The sequence below is a fragment of the Lissotriton vulgaris genome, chromosome 1_1, assembly GCF_964263255.1.
Source record: "Lissotriton vulgaris chromosome 1_1, aLisVul1.2, whole genome shotgun sequence".
Classification (NCBI taxonomy): Eukaryota; Metazoa; Chordata; class Amphibia; order Caudata; family Salamandridae; genus Lissotriton; species Lissotriton vulgaris.
Genome location: NC_141685.1, coordinates 1,090,111,914 through 1,090,139,272, shown reverse-complemented (window position 1 = coordinate 1,090,139,272; position 27,359 = coordinate 1,090,111,914). Strand labels below are relative to the sequence as shown.

The following is a 27,359-nucleotide window of genomic DNA, read 5'->3' as shown; positions in this document are numbered from 1 at the left end:
TCTGCCCAGCGTCCCTCCACCAAGACGGTATATGCCAGCTGTTGGAATAAATTTGTTGCACGATGTGCTGAGAAACAGACTGATCCTGTATCTGCTCATATTTTCCAGGTTCTTTTGTTTATCCTTACCCTAGCCAAGCAGGGCTCTACATTCCTTACCCTAGCCCAGCAGGGCTCTGCATTGGGCATCTTAAGGTTTTTTTTATATGTCATCTACGCCTTTCTGCGCCTGCTAGATCAGCCCTCTCTCCAAATCCCTTATTATGGGTTCCTTAAAGTTCTACGGCACATGTTTTCCCCAGCTCCCTTTGTTATGCCTCAATAGGATCTTAATTCGGTTCTTACTTTCTTAATGTACACTCTTTCAGTCACGTTATTCTTGTCCTTTAATGCTTCTCACCATCCAAACAGCTTTTTTTAGTGGCAATTAAATCTGCACAGAGTCAGTGAGCCACAGGCAATGTCCTCTCAGCCTCCCTATATCTCTTTTTCCCTCCCGAGAAGCAGCTCCTTTGGACTAGAGTATGTTTTTTTGCCATTGGTTGTCACCCTGTTCCACGTAGACCAGTCTATCAAATTTCCTACTTTTTAAGCTCAACTTTTTTCCTCTAAGGAAGAGAAGAGACTCCACCAGCTGGACCAAAAAGGAGCTTTGTTGTTCTACCTTGATCACACAAAACCATTCCGGGTGGACAATCAACTCTTCATGAGGTATGTCCGACCAAGAAAGGGAAAACTGTGTAGAAACGGACCATCTCCAGATGGATCATGCTCTGCATTAAAATCTGCGACTCATTGGCCAAGAAGCAACACCCAGAGGGTTAATGTGCTCATTCTACCAGAGCTAAGGCTGTGAACACTGCATCAGCATGCAGAGTTCCGTTCCTGGACATCTTCCAAGCAGCAACTTGGCCCTCGCTGCACACGTTCACCAAACACTATTGCATTGGATAGTCGGGTCTGTCGGGATGGGCTCTTTGCCTGTTCAGTCCAGCAGTACTTTGTTTTAAATCCTATTCGCTGACCCACCTGCTTGGGTGTCTATTCTAAGGTAAGGAATCTGCAGCTGGAGGTGTTTATCAGATGAACCTGTTACTTACCTTCGGTAATGCCTTGTCTGGTAGAGACAATCTAGCCGTAAATTCCTTACCGATCCACCCATCCTCCCTGCTGTGCGAACAGATGTCTAGGATCATGGCTGTTATCCTTTCAGGGCCCTAGTTTTCCACACCAGTGGTCAGTGTTCTTTACAGCTCCACGTTGTGGAAAGTTGCAAAAAAAAACTGAGGTCAGTGCGCTTGGGTGGCTCCTATAAAGGCACCACACATGTGTTTTCCGGGCGCATACTGGTCACGAAAAATTTCCGGATCGGGTCTGATGCCTGGAGATACTTCTGTGGTGAGTAATCTGTGGCTAGATAGGCTTTACAATATATGGCATTACCTAAGGTACGTAACTTGTTCATAAATGCAGAATATTATTTGTTTGCTACTGCATCTTCAGAAAGCTGAGTTAGCAGGCATTTCCATTTGACTGCATCTAGATGCTTTACAGCTTTTATGCAAAACAGAGCTCAGACTTCTTCTTTGTTCTAAATCCAGGTCTGTAAATCTTTTAGGGAGAGACTTTAAATAATTTTCCTCCTGGAACCCCACCAGCACCTACAAGGGACCTTGATTTTTTGCTTAGGCGGCTATTGGGCCCATTGTTTAAGCCACTACACTCTTGTGACATGCAGCTCCTGTCCTGGAAGGTATTCTTTCTGGTTGTAACCACCTCACTAAGCAGAGTTACCGAATGCAAAGCACTAACAGTGGAGGAGCCCTTGATTCTGGTTCACAAGGCTAGAGTTGTTTTGAAATCAAATCCTAGATTTTTTCCAAAAGTGAGTTCCCCTTTTAATGTCAGTTTATTGAGTTGGCAATTATCTTCACAGTCCATTGTACACATTTCTTGTCCTGTTTCACTACCCACTTCCAAACGTCACCCGTGGGGGGAGGGGGAGAGGGGAGAAGGTGGGAATGCATCTTGGGTCGAGTCATTTTCCTGGTGCATTTGTAGGCTTGGGAGAGTAACAAGATATCAGTACCAAAGACTTCAAACAAAACAATTTGCAAACATCCAGACTCAACACTAGATGGCAGGAAAATGCACAACATGTGATTCTACAGCGCTAGATGCATCCAACAGATGGTTACAGTGTAAGAAATATGTTCGAGGCATGTGGGCTGCTGAATTCATATCTGTGCATAGATCGCCGCCTAGTGTTGGGTCCGGATGATTGCACATTGTTGTCCTGGAAGAGTCTTCGAAGTATCACGAGATAGGTGGCTCCTCCCCTGGACTACAGTGCGCATGGGCATCGACTCCATCCTCAGATTGTTTTTTTCCGCCATTGGGTTCGGATGTCTTTGAATTCCCTCTTGTCGGAATCGATAGAAAACTTTCTTGAGACCAAAAGGTTTTTAGTCTAATACGTCGGTATAGTCTTGCGTTCAGTCTTAGTTCTTCCAGCTCAGTTCCGAGCCGGATTCCCTACACCCACGTGCTTTCGGTGCGGAAGGCCCAGTCGACGCTTCAGACCCTATCGACAGTTCGTCATGGACCGTAGTCCATTTAAAAAATGTCCCGTCTGCAACTCGTAGTATCCCCACATCAACGTCCACCCGGTGTGCAACAAGTGTCTGTCGCCGGACCATGATGAAGCCAAGTGTATGGCTAGTTCACGCTTCAGGTCCAAGAAGACGCTTAAGCTTCGACGAGCTGCGCGCCAGGAGGCCCAGCATGCTGCACCGGCGCCTGTGGACATCTTCGATGCAGGGGAGGTCGAGGAAGAATCTATCCAGGACATTAGTGAGTCGAACCCCGCGTCGGACGTCGACTAAGACTACAACGCGGATGCTGAGATGTTCGAGGCCGAAGAAGTCGTCGACGAGGTAGGAGACGACAACGGGGCCATGGAGGATAGCTCGGACGAGGAGCTTCCTCAAACTGACTCTGGAGCTGTGCCAATTCATAAGGTTCAGGTCGAGGGATCGCCATTAGGCCTTACCCAAGAACTTACAATGGGTTCTACGGCCCCGCCTTCGGGCTCGGCCAAGGACATTGCTGCTGAGCCGCACCCTGGCAAATCGAAACCAAAAGTGAAACCTACGGTCTCGACACAAGAAACTGCGCAGGTGCCGTCCTCGAAACCGAAAGTGCGCATCGCTTTGGTCGGATCCAAGGCCTCGGAGCCCTCGGCGCCAAAGAAGCAGAAGGGTGCTGTCGAGCCGAAGGCTCAAGTCAAGGGCGTCGAGACAAAGTCTGCCGCGCCGAAAACTAAAGTCAAGGTAGTCGAGCCGAGCGCGTCGGCGCCGAAGACGGTCGACACCGGCAAAGGACTCGGCGACCCAAAGAAAGCTCTAGGTGACCCGAAGAAAGGACTAACTGACCCGAAGGTTCTCTTGACCCCGCGTCAACAGGACCGGGCCAAAAGAGGCGCACCCCGAGAGTCTACTCCTGGTGAGGCCTCGAAGGATTCTGTCCCACCGGCGCGCACCTCCGCCGCTTTCACCAAGAAGGTGACGGACTCCCTACAGCGCATCATGGAAAAGACCTTATCGGCCGGACCGAAGGATCCTCCGCCTCCGAAGCCGGTTGAGAAACCTCATAAGGCGTCCACGCCCATTCATTTTACGTTGCCGCCAAAGACTTCGCTGAAGGCTTTCGCTCCTAAGGCAGATGCCAGTGTCCCCGAGAAGGTTTCCTCGACGCCGAAGTCGTCAACGGTGGTCCCCGGCCCTCAGCCTCGACGACCTTCAGTGGACGAGCATCAAGAACACTTCATTGATGCCGAAACGGGCAGGCTTTCCCTCCTGAAGCGGAAAATTGCCCCGGAACGCCCAATGGAGTCCTACAAGATTCCTCTCAAGAAAAAGGACTCTGCTTTCACTCCCGTCTTGGTGGAACCACTTTCTCCACAGACTCATAATGTTACGCCCTCTTACTCTGATGTGGACGCTGGGGAGGGCGATGAGGAGGATGAGTACAGCTATCCTGTCTATACAGACCCTGAGAATACCAACGAACCCTGGGCCGCTGGTGCTGACCCAGGTGATCCTCAATCAGGACAGGACCCTCAACATTTTTCTGCTAAAACGTCTCCTACAGAAGACTCTGCAGCTTTCAATGCCCTCATTGAACGGGCGGCTACCAATCACAACGTCCAGCTCTATGCTGACCCTGTTGATGTCGACTTCCTTTTTGATACCTTCTCAGTCTCAGAGAGAACTGTCAAGACTCTGCCTATGCTGAAAGGTGTTTTGAAACATGCTGGCAAGATCTTTATAGAGCCGGCGAGGGTGATAAACCCTAGGATTAAAAAAAAATACAAGTCAGCGCCTACTGATCCTACCTACATCAAAGGACAGTTGCCTCTGGACTCCCTTGTCGTCTCGAATGCCCGGAAGAGGGCTAATTCTCAGACTACGGGTGATGCTCCTCCCCAGACAAAGAATCGAAGGTCTTTGAGGCATCGGGGAAGAGTGTAGCAGCACAGGCAGCCAACATCTGGCGCATTTCAAATACACAAGCGCTTCTGGTGAGGTATGACAGGGCACACTATGACACGCTGGAGACCCTGTTGCAGCACCTGCCTGATGAATACAAGGAGGCAGCTGAGATGCTTATTCAGGAAGGGAAGCTGATCTCTAATGCTTCGATTAAGTGCGCTCTGGACGCGGCTGACACCGCAGCCAGGGCTGTCAACACTAGTGTTATGCTACGACGACACGCCTTGCTGAGAATCTCTGGATTTAAGCCGGAAATCCAAACCACCATCCTTAATCAAACAGTGAATCCAGATCACCTGTTTGGCCCGGAGGTTGATACCACCTTAGAAAAAATTAAAAAGAACACGGAAACTGCTAAATCCATGGGTGCCTTGCAGTCCCAGCAGTTTCGGGGTGGGTCTTTTCGTCGCTCAAGCACTAGAGACGTTTCCAGAGGCCAGCTCTCGCAAACCACGCAGTACTACAAAGGCAACACTCGGTCCACTTACGCCAACAAGAGCCAAGGTGGATATCGTGGTAACAGCGCCAAGGGCAGAGGTCGTGGAAACAACAACTCCAGATCCTCTGCCACCAACAAACAGTGACGCCTTGTCACTGCCCCGCCGACCACACAACACCGGTCGGGGGGAGACTTCAGCAGTTCCTGCCAGTCTGGAAAACCATCACCACAGACAGGTGGGTCAGAAAACTTATACAATACGGTTATTGTCTGGAGTTAACATCCACTCCACCCAACATACCTCCAAGACACCGTCCTATGTCTGCCGAGCATTTGCACTTATTGCAGCAGGAGGTCAAAGACATGCTGCAAAAAGGAGCAATAGAGCTCATCCCCGTGCAGGAAAGAGGCACAGGGGTCTACTCCCTGTACTTCTTAATACCAAAAAAGGACGGGTCCCTCAGGCCCATCCTGGACCTCGGGCCACTCAACCACTACATCCTGTCGGAGCACTTCCATATGCTGACCCTGCAGCAAGTGCTCCCGTTGCTCAGTCAGGGGGATTTTCTCGCAACTTTAGACCTAAAGGATGCATACTTTCACATTCCACTGCACCCTTCACACAGGAAGTACCTCCGGTTCACCATCCAAAACCCAGCACTACCAGTTCAAGGTTTTGCCTTTCGGAGTCACCACGGCACCCAGGGTGTTCACAAAGTGCCTAGCGACAGTGGCGGCGCACCTAAGGAGACAGAACATCCATGTCTACCCTTATCTGGACGACTGGCTCATCCAGGCAAAGTCAGCCCAGCAGTGTGCCGCCCACATGTCCCACACCATTCACCTCCTTCACGATCTGGGATTCTCACTGAATTACCCAAAATCCCACCTCCAACCCGCCACAGCACAGCCAGATTCAGTGAGAGTCAGCAGCATTCAATCGCTGATACAGAAGTTCAGACCTCAACACTTGCTTCCAGCAAGAGTGTTCATGCAGTTGATAGGCATGATGGCCTCCTGCATCTCCATAGTCCCGCACGCGAGACTACATATGCGTCCGCTGCAGGAGTGCTTAGCACGTCAGTGGACTCAGGCTCACAGGCAGTTGAAAGACCTAGTGTTAGTGAGCGGTCGGGCATACAACTCTCTGCATTGGTGGAATCCAGGAAACCTTTGCAAGGGACGACCGTTCCAAGAGCCTGTGCCGCAGATCATCCTGACGACGGACGCTTCTCTCCAAGGATGGGGAGCTTATGTACTCCATTACACTGTGCAGGGACTATGGACACCACAGCAGAGGAAGATGCACATCAATGTTCTGGAACTGATGGCAATCTTCATGGCACTAAAAGACTTCAAAGTACATCTGTGCAACAAGGTCGTGTTGATCCGACCGGACAACATGACGGCCATGTACTACATTCAAAAGCAGGGAGGGACACACTCTCCACAGCTGTCTCATCTGGCTCAGAGCATGTGGAAGTGGGCCATTCAAAGGAACATCTTCCTCATGGCAGAACACCTCCCAGGCAAGGACAATCAGATGGCGGACCTGCTCAGTAGGTACAGCCACCAAATGCACGAGTGGGAGATACATCCATCGGTACTCCAACCGTACTTCCAAAGGTGGGGTCATCCAGAGATAGACCTGTTCGCCACAAGGGAGAACGCAAAATGCCAAAGCTTCGCCGCCAGGTTCCCACACCCACAGTCGCAGGGCAATGCGATATGGATGAACTGGTCTGGCAAATTTGCGTACGCTTTTCCCCCAGCACCTCTGATACCGCTGGTGGCACGCAAACTCAGGCAGCACTCGATAACTCTCATCCTGGTTGCTCCAACGTGGGCTTGCCAACCATGGTACACCACGTTTCTAGAACTGTCCGTGGTACCGCATCAGAGGCTACACCTCACACCCAGCCTTCTGACGCAGAGCCATGGCGACATTCGGCATCCAGATCCGCAACAGCTCAACCTGGCGATCTGGCTATTGAGGTCTTAGAGTTTGGCTACCTAAACTTGCCTCCTGACTGTATGGACATCATCCGGGAGGCGGGGAAGCCCACCACAAGAGCATACTATGCGGTAAAGTGGAAGCGGTTTGTCATTTATTGTGCAGACCACAACATTAACCCGCTAGATGCATCTATTCAGAACATCATTTGTTATCTTTTCCATTTGTACAAATGTAATCTGGCCTATGCTTCCATTCGCATACATCTATCCGCAATGGCCGCTTATCTCCAGAACAGGCAGCACCTCTCCCTTTTCAGGGTGCCTGCCATTAAAGGCTTTCTAGAAGGACTCAAACTGGTCATTCCTCCGCGGACTCCGCCAGCTCCGGAGTGGAACCTCAATGTAGTTCTCACCCGGCTGATGGGTCCTCCCTTTGAACCACTGCATTCCTGCGAGATTCAATTCTTGACATGGAAAGTGGCTTTCCTTATAGCGATTACATCGCTGCGACGAGTTAGTGAGCTCCAAGCACTAACTATCCAAGAGCCATTTATTCAAATTCATTCCAACAGGGTGGTGCTTCGCACTAACCCTAAATTCCTTCCTACGGTAGTGTCTCAATTCCATATTAACCAAACTATTGAGTTGCCTGTTTTCTTCCAAAACCCTGAGTCATTGGTGGAGAGAATGCTCCACACGCTTGACGTCAAAAGGGCCCTAATGTACTACATCGATAGGACCAAGGACTTTAGGAAAACTAAACCACTCTTTGTTGCCTTTGCGCCACAACACAAAGGTAACCCCATTTCCAAAGCTGGTATAGCTAGGTGGATTGTTAAATGTATTCAGATCTTCTATCTGAAGGCCAAGCGTACTCTCACCATTCCACCAAGGTCCCACTCCACCAGAAAGTTGGGGGCCTCCATGGCTTTCCTTGGAAATATTCCTTTGGAAGACATATGTAGAGCATCCACATGGTCTACTACACACACATTTACAAAGCATTATTGTGTTGATGTGCACTCCAAACAGCAGGCAGCTGTAGGGCAGGCTGTTCTAAAAACACTTTTCCAAACTGCTGCAGCTGGCACGGGCGGCCGCCGTTAATGGAGGGACTGCTATGTATTCTATGCACAGATATGAATTCAGCAGCCCACATGCCTCGAACCGAATATGCTACTTACCAGTATGCATCTGTTCCTGGCATGTAGGGCTGCTGACAGTCATATCGCCCGCCCTCCTCCCCGGCGCCTGTAGCAGCTGCAGGATTCACATATACTTCTAGCATGGTCATCATTCACTGAGTTTCACTCCATCTTGGCCGCAATGGCTAAAAACAATGTGAGGATGGAGTCGATGCCCATGCGCACTGTAGTCCAGGGGAGGAGCCACCTATCTCGTGATACTTCGAAGACTCTTCCAGGACAACAATGTGCAATCATCTGGACTCAATACTAGGCGGCGATCTATGCACAGATATGAATGTCAGCAGCCCTACATGCCAAGAACAGATGCATACTGGTAAGTAGCATATTTGTTTCCTTTCCTTACCGGCTGTGCTTGGGCTAGATGAATGCTCTGTCAGTGTGGAGTGGTCCCTAATTGTTTTTGCTGTACAATGAATAAGCAGTTCGTCCCAATGTGATGAGGTCTTCAATTCTTCCTGACTCGTTAGGTATTTCTGCATGAGGCTACTGTGCGTCTGATGGCTGGAGCCAGCCCTACACGCACCCACCAGCTGCTCGAGCACAGTCTGCGGAGGCGTGCCCCCCAGAGCAACAAGCACGGTAAGCAGGAAATAATTTTGAAGTAAATTTACCTCACTGAAGGGGATGGTTTCCTGGATGGTGTACTTGGGCTATGATGGTCAGGACTTAAGAGATTCTGCTTTGAGATAAAAAAAAAAGGCGCTAGCCTTGAATAATGAAGGGTTTACCTGAATGCAGGTCAGAATGTCCCCTATATCAGGGGGATTTTAATTTCCTTGGGGGTGAGTAGGGACTCTGCTGGATGTCATCGGTTTGGGATGAGGGCATCTTGAACAAGGTTGTATGTCCTGACTTCAGATACCACCTCTCCTTTCCCTCAGTATTTGGCTATGTGCAGTGATCCCTACCACTTGTGCCTCACTACTGGGTTTCAACACGCAGCAGGCGTATGGTTTATTGATTCTGCTATATTTCCTAATTTGTGTTATGGTTGAAAGAAATACCAGTCTCTTTCTCCAGCATTTGATCTTCCATAGAGTCACATGCTAAACTTATTCCTTGTTGTTAGGCTCAGAACCCTTGGTAATCTATGTTAGCATAGCAGTGTACCCTTACATTCAGCAACATTAGTAAGGCCATAGACAACATATACAGCCTGTGCAAATCATTATAAGTGGTCCTAATTTGAGCCAATGGGCTGCCAGAACCCACAGCTCTTCTCCTGACAGAAGCATACAACTTCCAGATTTTATTGTAAAGGAATCGTCTGGAGCTCTTTCTCCGTTTAATATTTTTCTTTTATTTAGATTTTAGCAGCAAGAGAGTGTTATTAACTTTTTTTCTGTCAGAAAATTCACCATCAAGGGCTTTTACAGAGACTTCAAAGAAGAGATCTCTGTTCAAGGATTGTAAGGCCTTTGGAAAAGAAAAATGTCCATGAATGATCCTCATACCAGGTGCCTTAACTGCCTGCACCTTGGTGACAAACCTTAAAATTTGTGACATTTGCAAGACCTTATCCACAAAGACACAGACAGACAGGGAGAGAAGGTTGTCTTCGGCAGTCCTTGAGGAGAAGGCAGAAGCCTCCTCTGAAGATCAAGCAAGAGCTGCTAAGTCCGCTTCTGAGGAGACAAAAGCTAAGATGTCTGCACCTTCTAAATGACCCTCTCTCCCTGCTACTAGGGGAAAGGTAGCTGGTCAGCCATCATCAGTGGGTGGCTGGCAGGAGAATGAGCTGCTTAGGGAACACACTCAAAAGACCAGAGGGCCAGTGACTTAAGAATCTGAAGTAATGCATAAAACATGTAAAATGTCTTTAGATGCAGTACAACCAGTAGTTAATGATTGGCAACAGCAGGTTGACCTGTGGTGCTGGCAAAGTCAAGACAACCATCCACCCTGTGACCAAGAGAACACCCGCTCTTAAAAAAAAAATACAGCATTAATGACACATCTGTTGACAGTCGCAGAGCCATTGCCTGTTGTCAGTTAATAGGATCATTCACACTTGTTGACTAGCAATAACTTCACATTGTGACTAAACTACTTTTGAGAATGGATGTTATACAACCAACTCAGCTTTTGCAGAGCCAGTGCGACTCAACTGCTGTCATCTATTGTGCCTCTACAATCCTTGATGGGCTCACCAGTTCCATTGGAACCCCAAAGTATGCTCTTAAAATATGCATCCTAAGGGCAGGAGGGTTGATAGTATAGGTGATGACCCAGATCTTTACCAAATAGAGGCTTTCTTTTGTGTCAGTGACGATCAGTCAGTGGATGAAGGTGCCACAAGGTCAGCTGATATACATATTTAATATATGGATACTGAAGAAGAATATGATGAAACGTTATATCCAACGTAAGCTTATTGCCATCTCTGCTTTAAGACCTCATCAGATTCAGTACGATCAGGGTCGTTCACCTTCGATTCCTCTGGTATAGGTTCCAATTGAGTTGCTAACTACCTTGCAGAGTGTGGTTTAAGCGTACTCTGACTCCCGGTCGACCCCACAGCCTTCTGTGCTGCCTCTGTTCCCACTAACACCACAAGGGCAACCCCTTTCTCATTATGATCCTCCCATAATCCGTGGCCTTATTTCCTACTTACCAGGACATTGTCTGACATATTATGGAATTATGGGACTCCATATCTAAATCCCTAGCAACCACAATTTTTCCCTCTCCCTTAAATCCGATTCTCAGCAATCCAGACTGTTCCCCAGCTATTGAATAAGCATCAATTCACTGCAAGGAAAAAGGGGACTGCATTATGCTGAGGGATCTTTACCAGAATAATTCAATCAAATCATTCACACATTCTCAGACAGACTATATCTTGTCCGAAAACTAACACCATAGATATTCCTTCATCCAACACTGGGCTGTGCACACCATGAATAGAGAAGCTGGGATGAGGGACCTGACACCATTTGAAAAATTGTTCCCCACCTATGATTTTACGAGAGTTCTAATTTCTGCTATCCTAACACTAAAGGCACTCCCAAGGGACCACAAGTGGCCTTTCATGCAGAGATAGGAGTCAGTACTACTTTGGGGCGTGTCTGGGGAGGAATGGACGGGGAAGTAATCGCGTTGTGTGAGCAAAGCAGAGGTGCCGAAACACGTTACAGCAAAACAATGTTCGAGGCAAATGCGCTGCAGATTACACACTGTGCATAGATCGCCACCTAGTGTTGGGCCCGGATGTTTGTAGTTTGTTTTTGTCCTGAAAAGTTCTTTGGAGATAGGTGACTCCTCCTTTGGACCACATTGCGCATGGGTATCGACTCCATCCTCAGATTTGTTTTTTTCCGTCATCTGGCTCTAATGTGTTTCCTACGCCCTGGGTTGGAACCGATTTTCCTTTGGCGCGCAATCCTCACCCAGTTCGACGGTATTGTTTCGATTGCGGTCCCCATCGACGCGACTCTTCACGACTTCAAAGTCTTCGATTCCGGTCGTCGACGAAGGCCTTCGGGCCTACCTGGGCCTTACTCTCTGGCTCATGGAAAGGACGCCATTTAAGAAGTGTCCTCAATGTGGGTAGAAGTTTCCCCACACCGATCTACATGAGATGTGCAACCTTTGCCTCTCCCCGGAGCACAAGGCCAAAAACTGATCCGCTTGTGCCTCCTTCCGTTCCAAGAAGACGATTCGGGACCGACGAGCTCGAAGAACCATGGCTCGCTCGTCCGCTTCGATCCCGGACGACATCTTTGAAGAGGGCGCCGACGTGCTAGAACAGCAGCGGGCCAAAGAGAGCGCCAGCTCCTCTGATGCCGAAGACTCAGACGTCGAGGACATCACTCCAGCTCAACGGATTGCAAGTACACACGTCTGCCCGACCCTTCCTCGACACCCTCCAAAAAGGCTTCGGTCACACCCTCACCTTCGGGCCCGAGTGCACACCGAGAGACTGCTTACCAAGCCCTGCTTTCGGGCTGGGCAAAGAAGCCTACTAAGCCTTCAGGTGGCTCGGGCTCGAGTCAGTCTATTACCGGTGTCGATCCCATACGACACCAAAAAAGAAGCCATCTTCCTCATCCACGCCAACCGCTGCTTCAACACCCAAGCACTCGGCGCTGAAGACTGACACTGGCTCATCGACGTCAAAAGCACACTCGAAACCGAGTAAAAAACTGCCTAAAGGTCCCGACTCCCATGCTTCAGAGCCGGAAAAAAACCCGGAACTGAAAAAACACGTTCCGGTATAGGACATTTCAAAAGGTCACAGTTCTAAGCCGAAAGACCCTAGACCAGCTACCGAGTCGGTGCTGAAAAAACCTCCGGAACCAAGAACTTTGACATCGAAGGATCTACCCTTCACAGAAGAGCGTTTTACACCAGCTCCTACTCAAAAGACTCTTGTAAAGGATCCTAAGACTGGCCAAATGACTTTTAGCTCCAAGAAGAGACGACTAGAGGCGCCTGCTCCTCCTCCAAAGAAGAGAGACATTGCAACCTCTCCATTAAGGGTTCCTTCTCCACCACCTCCCCATACTCTGCCTCCTCCTCCTCCACCACCTCCTCCACCACATCATTCTCCTACACCATCCCCTAATGCAGATGATGATGTAGATACAGACTCTGATGACACAGGTGGGGTGCACATGACCCAGTAGGGACCAATAGTCTCCCTCAGTCACCTAATCCATGGGATGATTATACCACTCCTGATGTGCCTTATGTCCCTCAAGATGATGTAAATCCCTCCAGGGCTTCCCCCCCAGAGGACACTGTAGGTTTTAACCTATTGGTCCATATGGCTGCCCAATACCATGGGGTCGACTTGCGCACAGACACTGTGGAGGAAGATTTTTTATTGGACACTTTTGACACTACACAAAGGTCCACTTCCATTTTGCCAATGCTTAGGGGGGTCATTAAGCATGCAACAGAAGTATTTAAAGATCCTGTCAGGGCTCGAGTTCTCAACCCCCGCATTGAGAAAAAATACAAAGCTGCCCCTACAGATCCAGTTTACATTAGAGGCCCAGCACCACTAGATTCCTTAGTAGTTTCTAAAGTTTCTAACGCACGTAAACGTGCCAATTCACAAACATCAGGTGAGGCCTCGCCACCAGATAAGGAATCTAAACTCATAGACGCCTATGGCAAACTAACAGCGTCACAGGCAGCTAACATATGGCACATTGCCAATACTCAAGCGCTATTGGCAAGATATGACAAGGCACATTATGATGAACTGGAATCCAAATGCATTTATAAATATAAAAATAAGTCCAATGAACTCATACAGGAAGGTAAAAATATCACCAATACTTCCATTCGTTGTGCCCTAGATGCCGCAGATACTGCCTCAAGGGCAATTAACTCAAGTGTCCTTTCGCGTAGGCATGCCTGGGTACGTATTTCAGGTTTCAAACCTGAAGTACAAAATTCCATCCTCAATCAGCCATTTGATGAAAAACACCTATTTGGCCCTAATGTCGATGTATCTTTAGAGAAAATGAAAAGACACCAACACAGCTAAATCTATGGGAGCCTTGCAATTGCAAGCTCCCAGACGTTCTTTTGGTCGCTCATCATATCGAGGCAACACAAGAGGCTACTCCTCAGATAGCCTCTCCACTTCCTATAAGACCCCTAGCCAATCCACATTCACTAAGGGCTACCAAAGAGGGGGTTACAGGGGTAACAACAACAAAGGCAGAGGCAAAACCAACAACTCCCGCTCTGCCTCCACCCCTACCCAATGACTTTCCTCCACTTCCCCACCACCCCCCCCCCCACCACCATTCCACTCCCGTGGGTGGAAGACTACAACAAATCCTCCCTGCCTGGACCAACATCACATCAGACAGGTGGGTGCGACAAATTATTCAATCAATTACTGTCTAGACCTAACATCTACCCCCCCCCCCCAACATACCGCCCAAACAGCGTCCAATGTCACAAGAGCATCTATCACTGCTAAAGCAAGAAGTAATATCTCTACTAGAAAAAGGTGCAATAGAACCTGTTCCTCTGCACCAACAAAACAAAGGAGTCTACTCCCTATACTTTCTTATCCCAAAGAAGGATGGATCTCTAAGGCCTATTCTAGACCTCAGACCTCTAAACATATGCATACAGTCAGACCATTTTCACATGGTCACCCTCCGACAAATCCTTCCTCTTCTGTTTCAAAACGACTTCCTTGCTACTCTAGATCTCAAGGACGCATACTTTCCGATTCACAAAGCTCACAGGAAGTATCTCAGATTTGTAATAGACGGGCAGCACGATCAATTCAAAGTACTCCCATTCGTAGTCACAACAGCACAAAGAGTATTCACCAAGTGGCTAGCAGTAGTGCCAGCACATTTATGAAGACAGCACATCCACTTCTTCCCATACCTGGACGACTGGCTCATAAGGCCAGCTCCTACAACCAGTGTGTAGAACACACTCGTGCCACTATCCAACTGCTTCACAACTTGGGGTTCACAATAACCCTCACCAAGTCCCATCTGCAACCATCCAAAGTACAACAATACCTCGGTCCTACAAAAACACCTCGACAACGCTAGCTTATCCTACTACAGTAAAGATATCCAGCATGCAAGCTCTTCTCACAAAGTTTCAGCCACAACACTTCCTTCCAGCACGAGTGTTCATGCAGCTCATAGGGATGATGGCCTCTTGCATTTTCATAGTGTCCCATGCAAGACTTCAAATGCATCCTCTCCAAGAGTGCTTAGCACGCCAATGGAACCAGGCTCAAAGGGCAATTAACAGACCTAGTGTTGGTGGACGGTCGGACTCATTGCTCTCTGCAGTGGTGAAACACCAAAAACCTTTCCAAAGGGCAACCGTTCCTAGAGCCAGTTCCTCAGATAGTCTTGACAGCGGACGCATCGCTCTCCGGCTGGGGAACCCACCTACTGTAACACACCATGCAAGGCAGTTGTACACCACAACAATATGTTTGAGGCATGTGGGCTGCTGAATTCATATCTTAGCATAGATCGCCGCCTAGTGTTGGGTCCGGATGTTTGCACCTTGTTGTCTTGGAAGAGTCTTCGAAGTATCACAAAATGTTACTTAACAGTATCCATCTGTTCTTGGCATGTAGATCTGAAGAGTTACACATGCCCACCCGCCTCCCCGGCTACCTTTGTCTGTTCCAGTATTATCTTATTTAGATACAGCTTACATGAGCATCCTTCCTGTTTCTTACAAAACTCCATCATTTCCCTGCTGGCAAAAAACAATCTAAGGATGAAGCCGATGCCCAGGCGCAGTTTAATCCAAAGGAGGAGTCGCCTATCGTAACTTATCGTAACTTCCAAAGACTTTTCAGGACAAAAACAACTGCAAACATCCGTGCCCAACACTAGGTGGCGATCTATGCATAGTGTGTAACTCTGCAGCTCTACATTCCAAGAGCATATGCATACTGGTAAGTAGCATTTTCCATTAGAAACAGGATACAGCATTGGCACTCGCCATCCTGTTGCTATGCTTCTTGGAAGGAAAAAAGCTTCTAGTCTGACAGTGGTTGCGGTTCATCCTCTGAAAGGATACCTCAATCTTACCTTCTTCGCTGCCACCATTATTTGTGCTCTCATTTCCCGAATGGCTTTTGAATGCATGAGGCCAAAGAGAGAACAAGAAGTGATGTAATGGAAGCTCCTAAGACGCCAAATGAACTTGAAGTGTAGTTCTGTAGCTGACAGTAGTACGTGACAAATAGAAACAGACTTGGTGCCCTAGGATTTTAGAGGGGACATGCCCAAAAATTTGAAGAAAAATACTACGACAAACATTGAAATGAAACAAAAGGAACTGGGATCACCAGCTGCCAAGGGCCATTTGTTCATGGTGCACATGGAGTTGCAAGGCTCTGTTTGTGATGTAGAAGGGCCCCACCTGCTTCAATGATTATGTACTGTTATAAGAAATCTTTCCAGATCCGATGTGACACTTGGGAAGAGTTCACTTCAGGAAGTCTGCATGGGTGGATGTACATGTGAAAGAAAAATGTTACTGCACCTCTGGGCGAAAGTGAAATAACTCCTTTGTAATTGCTGCCTGTTTGTGATTCTGCAGTCTTTCATTTCTGATTTGCATGGCCCTTCCTAGTAGTTTGGCCCTCCAAGGCTAGCACTATACATTATCCAGTATTAGGGGTGTCTTTCATAGATTCACATGCCTGAATCATTCCCCGTCGTCGAGACGGGAGCCTCCGGTAAATAAAAAAGTAATGTCCATAGACATACATAGAGAGAAAGGGTCCAAGGGTCTCCCCTTAGCAGCCTTTCCTTGTCCTTATGTAAAAAGGACCAAACTGACCTAGTCAGCCAATCAGCTCCGACCTCCCTCTAGAACCTTCCCGGGAGGAGCCTCAGTCCCTCAGATTTTCTACCGCACGTTGTGCTAGGGAGTCTCCAGCCTGAGCTCTCCTCAGGATTATTCTAAAAATCAACAAACTCTCTTGGAAGTTTCTCTGAACCTAAAAACTCTTCAAGGACTTCCTCAACACACTACCCCTGAAGTAAGTGTGTGTTTATACTGCCTTTTTCATGTCTGACTCGGGGAAGAAAGCCCTGTTCAGGGCCTGCTCTTCCTGCAGCAAGAAAAGGATTCATGTGGATGACAAACACGACCTGTGCCTGTATTGCCTTTACCCGGATCATAATTCGGAAAAATGCGCAATCTGTCGGTCTTTTCCCAAAAAGACCGTGAGAGACAGAGAAGGTCGCCTTCTGATCTGGCTGGACAGGCTTAAGAACAGGGACAATCCAGAGTCCTCTGTGAGCAGCGTTTCCAGAACTTCTGCTGTCTCGAGCAAGAGGCCAAGGGACGCTTCCCCGGGCCACTCAGACACTCCTCCTGCGAAGACTCACAAAAAGTCTTCTGAGGCGAGATCGGCGTCATCCTCAGTGTCGGCGAAGGAAGATAAAACCTTCAAAATGCCTGCTCCGTCCTCCAGACAAAGCCAGAGGACTACTTCAGTAAAAACCACGGTGTCTACCACATCGGCATCGTCGCCCTCAGCTTCAACGACGATGACTACTTCCTCTTCATCTACAGGTAGGCCTGTTTCTTCAATTATTCCCCTGACCATGTCGACCACGAAGACTACACCGTCGACGACGCCGTCAACAGCGACGAGCACATCGTCGTCAAAACCGTCGTTGACGAGAGTGTCGACGAGAGACTCGTCGACAAGACAATCGTCTACGAAGGCACCGTCGATGACGACGACGGCTGCGCAGTCGTCGACGACCAAGATCCCTTCGTCCACCCCTCCGTCGACGAAGACCTCGTCGACGCCCGGCTCGTCGGCGACGAGCCCGTCGACGAAGACACCGTCGACGAAGACACCGTCGACGAAGACACCGTCGACGACGGGCTCGACGACGACACCGTCGACGGGCGATTCGACGACGAACGAAACATGGAAAAAATCAAAGCTGGTGGAGACGCCGTACATGATGCTACCACCGTCGACGGCCCCCTCGACGACTACAAGCTCTACCATTCAGTCTACCAAACAGGGCAAGTCAATAATTACCCCGGAAACGACGTCTCCTAGCAAGGTGGAAAAACAACCACCTCAAGAAATTTTCCAAAGCGAGGAATCCGAAGAGGATGACCATCTGAATCCCGCTACTTCACTCACAGACCTTCACATAAAATGCCAAAGCACTGATGAGGAACAGGACGAATTCACATATCAGGAACACTCGGTCCAAGCCAGTGTCCACACCGAAGTCACCCCCATGATATGCCTGCCGGCGACCCTGGTGGATGACTTGAAACTTCTTGTGCAAGACTACAAGCGGCGCTTTCCGGAGCCTAGCAAAGGCGGTCAAGCACCTGAGAGTCCCGCACCAGGGGACAAAGAAGATCAGACACCTCCAGTGCATGTTCACGTGTCCGCACCGGAACGCCCTCATCCTCACCATCAACCCCACCAGGATGTTCATCCTCAAGTGGTGGTCTCTTCGGACGAAGAAGAGGAAGAGGAAGAACTGGAGGAAGGAGAGGTCCAGGAGGTTCACTCAGACCACTCGGACCAGGCTGATGAGGACGAATATATTACATCATCCCCAGCTTCACCACAACCACGCCAAGCGGACTCCCCACCGGTGGACATTGCGGGTTTCCACAAGCTGGTGGAGAGAGCGGCGAAGAGATTCCACATGGTGGTGGAATCCACGGAAACGGACTGTTTCCTCCACGACTTCAAGGAACAGCCTCAAAAATCTGCAAAAGCTGTTCCAATCATAGACTTTTTGTGGGAACAGGGAAAGAAGCTAATGCTCACTCCTGCTTCTGTGCCAGCGGTGGTCCCACGCCTTGAAAAAAAATACAGGGCACCACTCACTGCAGCGGCTTGCCTAAATGGTCACCCCAAACCGGACTCGGTAGTGACGCAGGCGGCCCAGAAAAACTCCCGCAACCCTTCATCACCACTGTCAGCTCCCCCGGACAAAGAGGGCAGGAAACTGGACACGATAGGCAAGCGCTTCACTTCCACATCGGCCATGTCCATCAAGGTGGCCAACTCCATTGCCTTGCTAGGGCGTTACAATCGACAATTATGGGAGGACATTGCCCCTTACATAAAGGAACTACCTGATGACGTCCAGGGTGAGGTGAAAGCGCTCCTCGTGGAGGGTCAATCTTCTGCAGCGGAGCTCATAGACTGTGCTATCGACGCAGCCATGACAGGCTTCCGTCAACTTGCGGGAGCGGCTGTACTGAGACGACAGGGATGGCTCAAAGCCACTTCATTCCGCCAAGAAGTTCAGGCAAAGGTTCTAGACATGCCCTTCGACGGCCAGCACCTGTTTGGAGTACAGGTCGACGAGGCCCTACAGGCCATTAAAAAGGACACAGACACGGCAAGGGCCCTGGGATCTCTACAGTTCAGAAACCAGTCCTTTCGGGGCAACAAGCCCAGGGGTCAATCCTCCTATCGAGGCTCATATCAAAACAGGTCCTCGTCCTCATTCTCGTACAATCAAAAAGGCCAGTACCAAAGCAAGCAACAACAGGGCAGACAGTCCTCATTCGGAAGATCGTCCTACAGAGGTAAAAACACCAAAAGGGGCGCTGGCGGCCGCCAGTGACCACCTACTCCAGCCAGTCCGAACACCATCTCCGTCCTTTCAAATTGGAGGAAAGCTGACCCATTTCCTTCACAATTGGCAGTACATCACCACGGACCGGTGGGTTCTTCAAATTATTCGATTCGGCCACTCTCTCGAGTTCACCTCCATCCCTCCCAATACCCCTCCACGCAGACGGACACACAAACATCCACGCCTGCTTCTAAAGGAACTTTCGACAATGCTACAAAAAGGAGCAATCGAAAGGGTTCCGGCATCCTCGAGGGGGAAAGGATTTTACTCCCACTTCTTTCTTGTACAACAAAAAGAAAACAAGTGGAGACCCATCCTGGATCTCCGGGGGCTCAACACCTTCCTACGAAGCCAATCATTCAGGATGGTGACAATTCAGGAAATCCTGGGCATTCTAGAGAAAGGAGATTTTATGGTGTCACTGGATCTCCAGGATGCATACTACCACATCCCTATCCTCAAAACTCACCGGAAGTTCCTAAGATTCGAGGTGGCGGACCGTCACTATCAGTTCAAAGTACTGCCGTTCGGCCTCAAGTCCGCACCGCGCATATTCACGAAATGCCTTGCGCCTGTGGCGGCATTCCTGCGCCAACTGGGCCACCAAGTCTTCCCCTACCTAGACGACTGGCTGGTGAAAGCACCCTCACCTGGGGACGCGGTCACGTCCTCCAACGCCTGCACCAATCTCTTTCAAAATCTGGGATTGACGCTCAATATCAAGAAATCATGCATGGTGCCCGCAACAAAAATTACCTTCCTAGGGGCCATGTTAGACACAGGCTGCACGAAGGCCTTCCCCTCAAAAGAAAGAGCGGACAGGATCTTATCTCTGGCCACGGCTGTGGCAAAGAAAAAGCACCTGAAAGTTCGGACTTACTCCTCCCTCCTGGGGATGATGTCTTCCTGCATACTCCTCATACCGCACTGCAGGCTCAGAATGCGGCCCTTGCAGGAGGCACTCGCGAGCCAATGGACCCAAAGCACTGGCTCATTCGAAGACATCCTTCGGATCACACCGAAGATTTCAAAAGCTCTACAATGGTGGACAAGTCGTCACAATCTGATGGTGGGCTTACCGTTTCTCCTCCCAGCATCACCGCTGGTGATAACAACAGACGCCTCCCTAGAGGGATGGGGCGCGGTGCTCCAGGACCTACAGATCAGCGGCAAATGGGACTCTCAAGAGCAATTGCTCCATATCAACCTCTTGGAGCTGAGAGCAGTGTTTCTGGCTCTACAAGCCTTCCTACCCCGCATCCAGAAATCCCCAGTGCTCGTCAGGACGGACAACACCACGACGATGCACTATTTGAACAAACAAGGGGGAACGCGTTCACTCTCGCTCTCACGCGAATCACAGACGATCTGGAACTGGCTGGTACTACACGACATCCAACTCAAAGCGGAATACGTGCCGGGAAGGGACAATACCATCGCGGACGCCCTGAGCAGGCAAAAATCCCTCTCCCACGAGTGGGAACTATCGGACAGCGCCCTCACTCACATCTTCTCTCTTTGGGGAGTCCCAAACATCGACCTCTTTGCCACCAGGAGGAACGCAAAATGCCCGTGCTACGCAAGTTGGCATCCCCAACCAGGATCACTAGGAAATGCGTTCTCCATCGGATGGTACAGCGTCTTTGCATACGCCTTTCCTCCATTCCCGATGATTTCACGGCTCCTGAGGAAAATGAAAGCGGAACCATGCACCCTGATCCTGATCGCCCCGTCCTGGCCGAGGCAACACTGGTTCTCGGATCTGCTTCGACTATCCATCAAATCACCGATCCGACTGAACCAACACCCAGCCCTACTGACGATGTCCAACGGGCAAGTGCAACACCCGAACCTCCAATCGCTCAAATTATCAGCCTGGCTCCTGAGCACAGAGAATTCGGGGGCCTGAATATCCCACAAGACTGCAGGGATGTGCTAGCCAAAGCAAGAGCGGACAGTACGAACAAGACCTACTGTCTCAAATGGAAGAGGTTCTGCATATGGTGCTCGGAACAGGGCTTACGGCCACTCACCATCACACCAGAACAAATACTACCATACCTCCTGCATTTGGCCCAGTCGGGACTGGCGCATGCGTCCATCAAAGTCCACCTGGCAGCAATCTCGAGGTTCACCAGAACGATCACAGGACCTTCTCTGTGGTCTAGTCGGCTAGTCAAACAATTCCTCAAAGGACTATACAGATCCTTCCCGAGGCCTCGGAAGGTACCCCCCACCTGGCAGCTTAACCTGGTACTCAACCAGCTCATGCGACACCCGTTTGAACCCATTCACAGGGCATCGCTTCAACACCTTTCATGGAAAACTGCACTCTTGCTCGCTCTAACTTCGGCCAGAAGGGTTAGCGAGCTGCAAGCCTTGTCCATTCAAGAACCTTATCTACAATTCAGACATGATAGGGTGATACTGCGACCAAACCCTAAGTTCATTCCAAAGGTACCGTCGGACTTCCATCTCAACGAACCTTTGGTCCTTAGATCTTTCTTCGCCAACCCTTCCACAGCAGCGGAAAGGTCACTGCATTCTTTGGACCTTTTGAGGTGCCTGAAGTTCTACCTGGAGAAGACTAAGGATCTAAGGAAATCCTCACAGCTGTTCGTGGCATACAGCAGGCCAAGAATGGGCCTACCACTCACGAAGCAAAGCATATCCAGATGGATCTCCTCGGCGATTTCCTTCTGCCACGAACAGGCCGGCCGGCCTCTGAATGATCATGTTACCGCTCATTCCACCAGGGCGATGTCCACGTCAGCGGCGCTGTTTGCAGGAGTGCCAATCCTGGACATCTGCAGGGCGGCGACCTGGAAGTCACCGCATACTTTCTCCAGACACTACTGCCTGGATATCGAACTCCAGAAGGATGCGGCAGTGGGCCAGGCGGTGCTTCGCCATCTCTTTCAGTAAGGTGAGCCTTCCTACATCCCGCCTTCCAGGTATGCACATTATTGCTCTGATGATATTCTATCTAAGCTGTCTCTTTATTGTATGATATTATATGCATTATCTACTATGACGGCAGAGCAACTCTGTTTTACAAATGTGCTACTGTGATTGCTAGCTACTCTGATTCAGGCATGTGAATCTATGAAAGACACCCCTAATACTGGATAAGAAATGCGTTACTTACCTGTAACAGCAGTTATCCAGTATTGGTGTCTTTCATAGATTCACATGCAACCCTCCCGCCTCCCCGGGAAGGACTCACCTCCCTCTCGGAACTATATTACGCCAAACCTAGCTGGGTGCGTACGAAAATCTGAGGGACTGAGGCTCCTCCCGGGAAGGTTCTAGAGGGAGGTCGGAGCTGATTGGCTGACTAGGTCAGTTTGGTCCTTTTTACATAAGGACAAGGAAAGGCTGCTAAGGGGAGACCCTTGGACCCTTTCTCTCTATGTATGTCTATGGACATTACTTTTTTATTTACCGGAGGCTCCCGTCTCGACGACGGGGAATGATTCAGGCATGTGAATCTATGAAAGACACCAATACTGGATAACTGCTGTTACAGGTAAGTAACGCATTTCCTCTGCAGTATTCTGACCTAACCTGAAAGACGGGTCAAAGTTCAAGATTTGATGATCACTTTGTGTTTTGTGGCCTGCATCTCTGGCCTCTCTGGGTGTCTGAATTTTAATACCTGGAGCAGCCATGTGTGACATGCCTGTTGTCTTATCTCAGTCCAGTACAGGTGGGAAAGGTTGTTTGCAGGGCGGTACTATCTTCCCTTTACATTTTCTGTTGGTCCTTACAAGCTGTTGTTCTGTTTTTCCGCAGGGGAGCTTGATGCATTGCCAGGTCAGAGGGAGCGAGCTACTGCCATCATCCTGGCCTGTCGCCACCTACCCCTCTCCTTCCTTTCCTCACCAGGCCAGAGGGTGGTCCTGCTCGCTGAGGCGGCTCGCACCCTGGAGAAGGTGGGTGACCGGCGTTCCTACAATGACTGCCAGCAAATGATGGTGAAGCTCAGCGGCAGCGCTGCCATGGCCGCCTCATGAGCAGGACTGGTTCTGAACAAGACACCAAGAAGGAGAACCGGCGGTCATGTAACTTGATGGTGTTTGGGTTTCTTGTGGCTAAAGTAAGAAGTATCTAAGTGGGCAATGTTTCCACTATTCAGTTTCAACTGCAGCAGTCCTCCAACCGCCTTCATGTGGTTTTTAATCCTGCAGTGCACACTGGGAGTGAAGAGGGAATCCATGCTCTGTTCCACAGACCAGCGCAGCAGCTTTTTCAGATAACTGGTGCTATTGTGCTGTATAAAAGAAGAAGCCCCCACCATTTTTTTTATACACAGACCTTTTTTGATACTTGTATATAGACTATGATTTCGAGTTTCATGGAGAGGCTGACGAAGAGATGACAATGGGACCATAGAGAAGAGGTATACCAGAGACGTCTCTGTGGAAATACCTGCTGCAGTGCTGTGCTGCATTCCCTCTTTATTGTTGACTTTGATATCTTAATGCAAGAAGGTGGTATATACAGAGCTTGATTCTCAATCAGATCTGCTTTCCTTAGTCTTGATACTGTCATAGGTTGCTACTTTAAGCTGGTTCCTTCAGTCTGCTTTGCTTCTGCCAACTCTCCACCTGTCTCTGATATCTGGAATCACAATTGCTGCAGTGAGCTGTGTCAAAGCTGAAGGCAGGCAGGTCTTGAAAGATAGTTAGCCCTACACTCAAGGATTAGAGCTGTCCTTGAGGGAGCACACAATTAGTAATAAATGAGGCTGCAGACTCATGAAATTTAGCAGTTCTTTATTTATATGAAAATGTTTTAAAATGAGGCAATACAGTCTGTTATACACAGCTACACCAACATGTAACAGTGCACACATAGCAGCTTTTGATAATCATCCATGTGTATTTCAGGACGGTTATGTTTTCAGTTTTGGCTTTGGGCCCAGTGATGGAGGGGTCCTGTTTGCCTCTAGAGAAGTTTTAATATTTTTTTGAAAATTGCGTGAAGTGTCCCTGAAACACCTGTCATTACCACATTCCGTAGCATTGCTCCAACCACACATGGACTCGGGCATAGTAAACGCACAGCACTGTCACTTTCTCGTTTCTAAAGAGGATGAGGAAAAATGATAGGCAATTGATAAAATATAAAAGGAGAAGCATAGACCTTGAATAGGGCAGCACACACAGCCAAACGCTTCCTCATTCTACACCAGTTGCGTCATCTGACGATTACTGGAAGGGAAAATCTAGATGTATGGTAATCTCTACAGGCCCCTGTAGTTAGTCTGTGTGTTTGCCTGTACCTTTCTGTATGTAAATGGATACCATACATGATGGCTTTAATATGGCATTCATGAGCGCCACTTACTATTCTGGATTTGCCCGCTTTACCCTTTGTATGTAAGAAGATTCCGTACATGATGGCTTTGTAAAGGTTTTCATAAACTGGCTTTTGTACAGCCTGAGGCTGTACATAGTAGATATAAGTATCTTATAATCAAGGTATAATTTCAGAGAGGACCTTTTCAGATGACCGTTAACTTTTCTCTTAGTACTTCCCACTAGGGATGAGCAAAACAGTTACATTAAAAACTGCGAGATTCCACAGAGTTCAGCACACTGTGCTCCTCGCACTGATTCTTAGCGCCAGGAGCTTTTTCTGTGCTGTAAAATCAGCGCGAACTGCACCACATAGCGTGCCAGAGCTCTTCTTCTTTCTGGTGATCGAGTAGATTTTCCACTCAGCGACCGGTTTCTCAACGCGAACAGTCGCAACCTGCTGTGACCATCTGCATTTAGATATCCTGCCAGGAGACGTTCTGGCGCCCGAAAATTGCGCTTAGGAGGCATATTTCTGCTCTCCAACTCTATGTTGGCAAGCCACGTGAAAGAAAACACTTTGCTATGCAGCGGATGGTGGAGTTTTGCCGGAACTCCGCGTTCCAAGCGGAACTGGGCAAAACCCTGTGAAGTCCGCCGGCGGAGCAGAATTTTTCACCCAACCCCTACTTCCCACCCCACCTACCCAAGGCAGCTCAGACCTGCCTCTCTGTTCCAGATTCTTACCAGTGAGTAATCTGGAACATGTGGCTTTGAATCCTTCCTTGTGAGTAAAGGTACACATGCACCTGCCCTTAAATCTGATTCAAAGAGCTAACAAATTTTGTATAATAATATTTATTTTAAACAATTCTATAATGAGTTAAATATTGGCCATTTGTATTCAGTGTGAATTGCTCAATTAAAGATGCTTTTGGGAGCACCAGTGAAACCACCTCAGGGAGATAGTAATAGACTCACAAATGTGCAGCAGTGGATCAGCCATTTATCATTGGCTTGCACCCTCAGCAGATTCAGGGCAGACTGAGAACTTGCCATTAAAAACAGACGATGATTGCCCTGCCATGTTTACCCTTAATAGAGTGGGATTACCAGCGGTGGGTGCTCTTGACCCACAATGTCATGCGACCTTGACCTGGGATGGGGCACTTGACTAAGATGATACAATGTGGTCTCCTAAAAATATTTGGCAACTGATGTATGTAAACAACTGAGGTGCCCTTCACCAAATGGACAGAATTGGTTAGATGCTAGTTATCGCCCTGCATGTTTGGAAGGTACCCCGGCTGCTGAGAAGCTGCAACCATAGCACATTATTTTCGATTCACCTGGTTATGGGGGGTGAACCAACACTCTTCTCCCTCCTCAAGCCTTTTATCATTCCTGTTACGCTTTGTTTTTTTAGATATTGTGTTTGTCGAGCTCTGACCTGTAGATAACGAAAAATAAATTATTTTGCTAATTGAAATGTGTAGCTGAATTAATTATTTGTCATTATTGCAAATGGTTGATGCCTGAAGAAATGTAAACTGAAACATTTATAATTTACTGTGTTTCTTGGCCAAAAGGCTCCTGTTACTGAGCATAGATTGATATTAAAGTAGTTTTCTCATGGTAGCCAGTTTTAATACACTTCACATCTTTTCACCAAGCACTGCACCCATCACTTTATATGATAGTTAGCTCTTCATCTGACGGATCTTAGTGTAATCTGCCGTACCTATTAAAACATCCCTGAGCTCCTCCCTCGTAGCTGATGGGGTTGTAGTCCTCGAGTGTACTAGGATTACAGTCAAGCGGAGATCCCAGATGATGAAGCATGTCACCCTTCGGTGAGTGATGGAATTCGGTCCTTTAAATAGAGCTTCCCATTGAGAGGTCACGGTTGTGAACATAGACTTTATTATTTAGGCTCAGATATAGGACGCTTAGGCGCCAGGTGATGTATGAGACCCACAGGTACATTGTTGTATTTTCTAGCCCACAATGATATCAAGAGGAATGGCAGTAGGCTTGAGTCCCCATGTTTTCGAAGTAATGGAAAAGACACACAGATGATGGACGGAATGCGGAGCAAATCAAGCATACACCCACAGTCAAGAGATCTGGGTTAAATCCATCCTTCTTTTGCTCACCCTGCCACCCCAGTTTAGACCCAGTCATATGCAAATCAGTCTGGACCCTGCTCCTCATGGGAACAGTCCAGCCCGAACTGCCAAACCAGGTCCTACCTGGACCAGAAACAAGCATCCTGGGACCGGTTTCAAGGTATCACCTTATCAGCCAGGCTATCTTAAATCCAGTGGCACAATGAGCCCAGGACCCACGTTTGGGCCTACCCAGAGCACTTAAAGCGAGAAAGCAAAAGACACGAAGAACGATGGATTTAACCTAGATCTCTTGACTGCCGGTGAATGTTTGATTTGTTCTGCATTCCGTCCATCATTTGTGTGTATTTTGCTTCAAAGTAATGGAGTCATTCTGATTTTACTGTTAAACAAATTCATCAGTGAGAAGATTCATTTTGCAAGGAAGGGGTAGGGTGCAGTAATTTTACTCCAGTATTGGAACTTTATTAGATTAACATGCTTGAATCATTCCCAGTCATCAAGTTGGGAGTCCCCGGTACCATACAATAGTAGTAGAATGATGATTCTCCAGTATTAGGGGTGTCTTTCATAGATTCACATGCCTGAATCATTCCCCGTCGTCGGAGTGGGAGTCCACGGTACATAAAAAAGCAGTAAAATATACCATTTGTACATAACAAATAAC

At 48.6% G+C, this 27,359-nt stretch overlaps 1 protein-coding gene across 1 annotated transcript in view; it reads left to right on the top strand.

Annotated features, from left to right (window-relative positions):
- The window catches only part of SREBF2 (sterol regulatory element binding transcription factor 2), a 350,039-nt gene extending 323,987 nt beyond the window's left edge, over positions 1-26,052 (top strand). Inside the window, exons 18-19 of the mRNA XM_086963475.1 lie at positions 8,623-8,734; positions 23,056-26,052. Coding sequence (XP_086819601.1) covers positions 8,623-8,734; positions 23,056-23,276 — 333 coding nt within the window. The 3' untranslated portion in view covers positions 23,277-26,052. The remainder of the gene's footprint in view (positions 1-8,622; positions 8,735-23,055) is intronic.
- Positions 26,053-27,359: the final 1,307 nt, after the last annotated feature.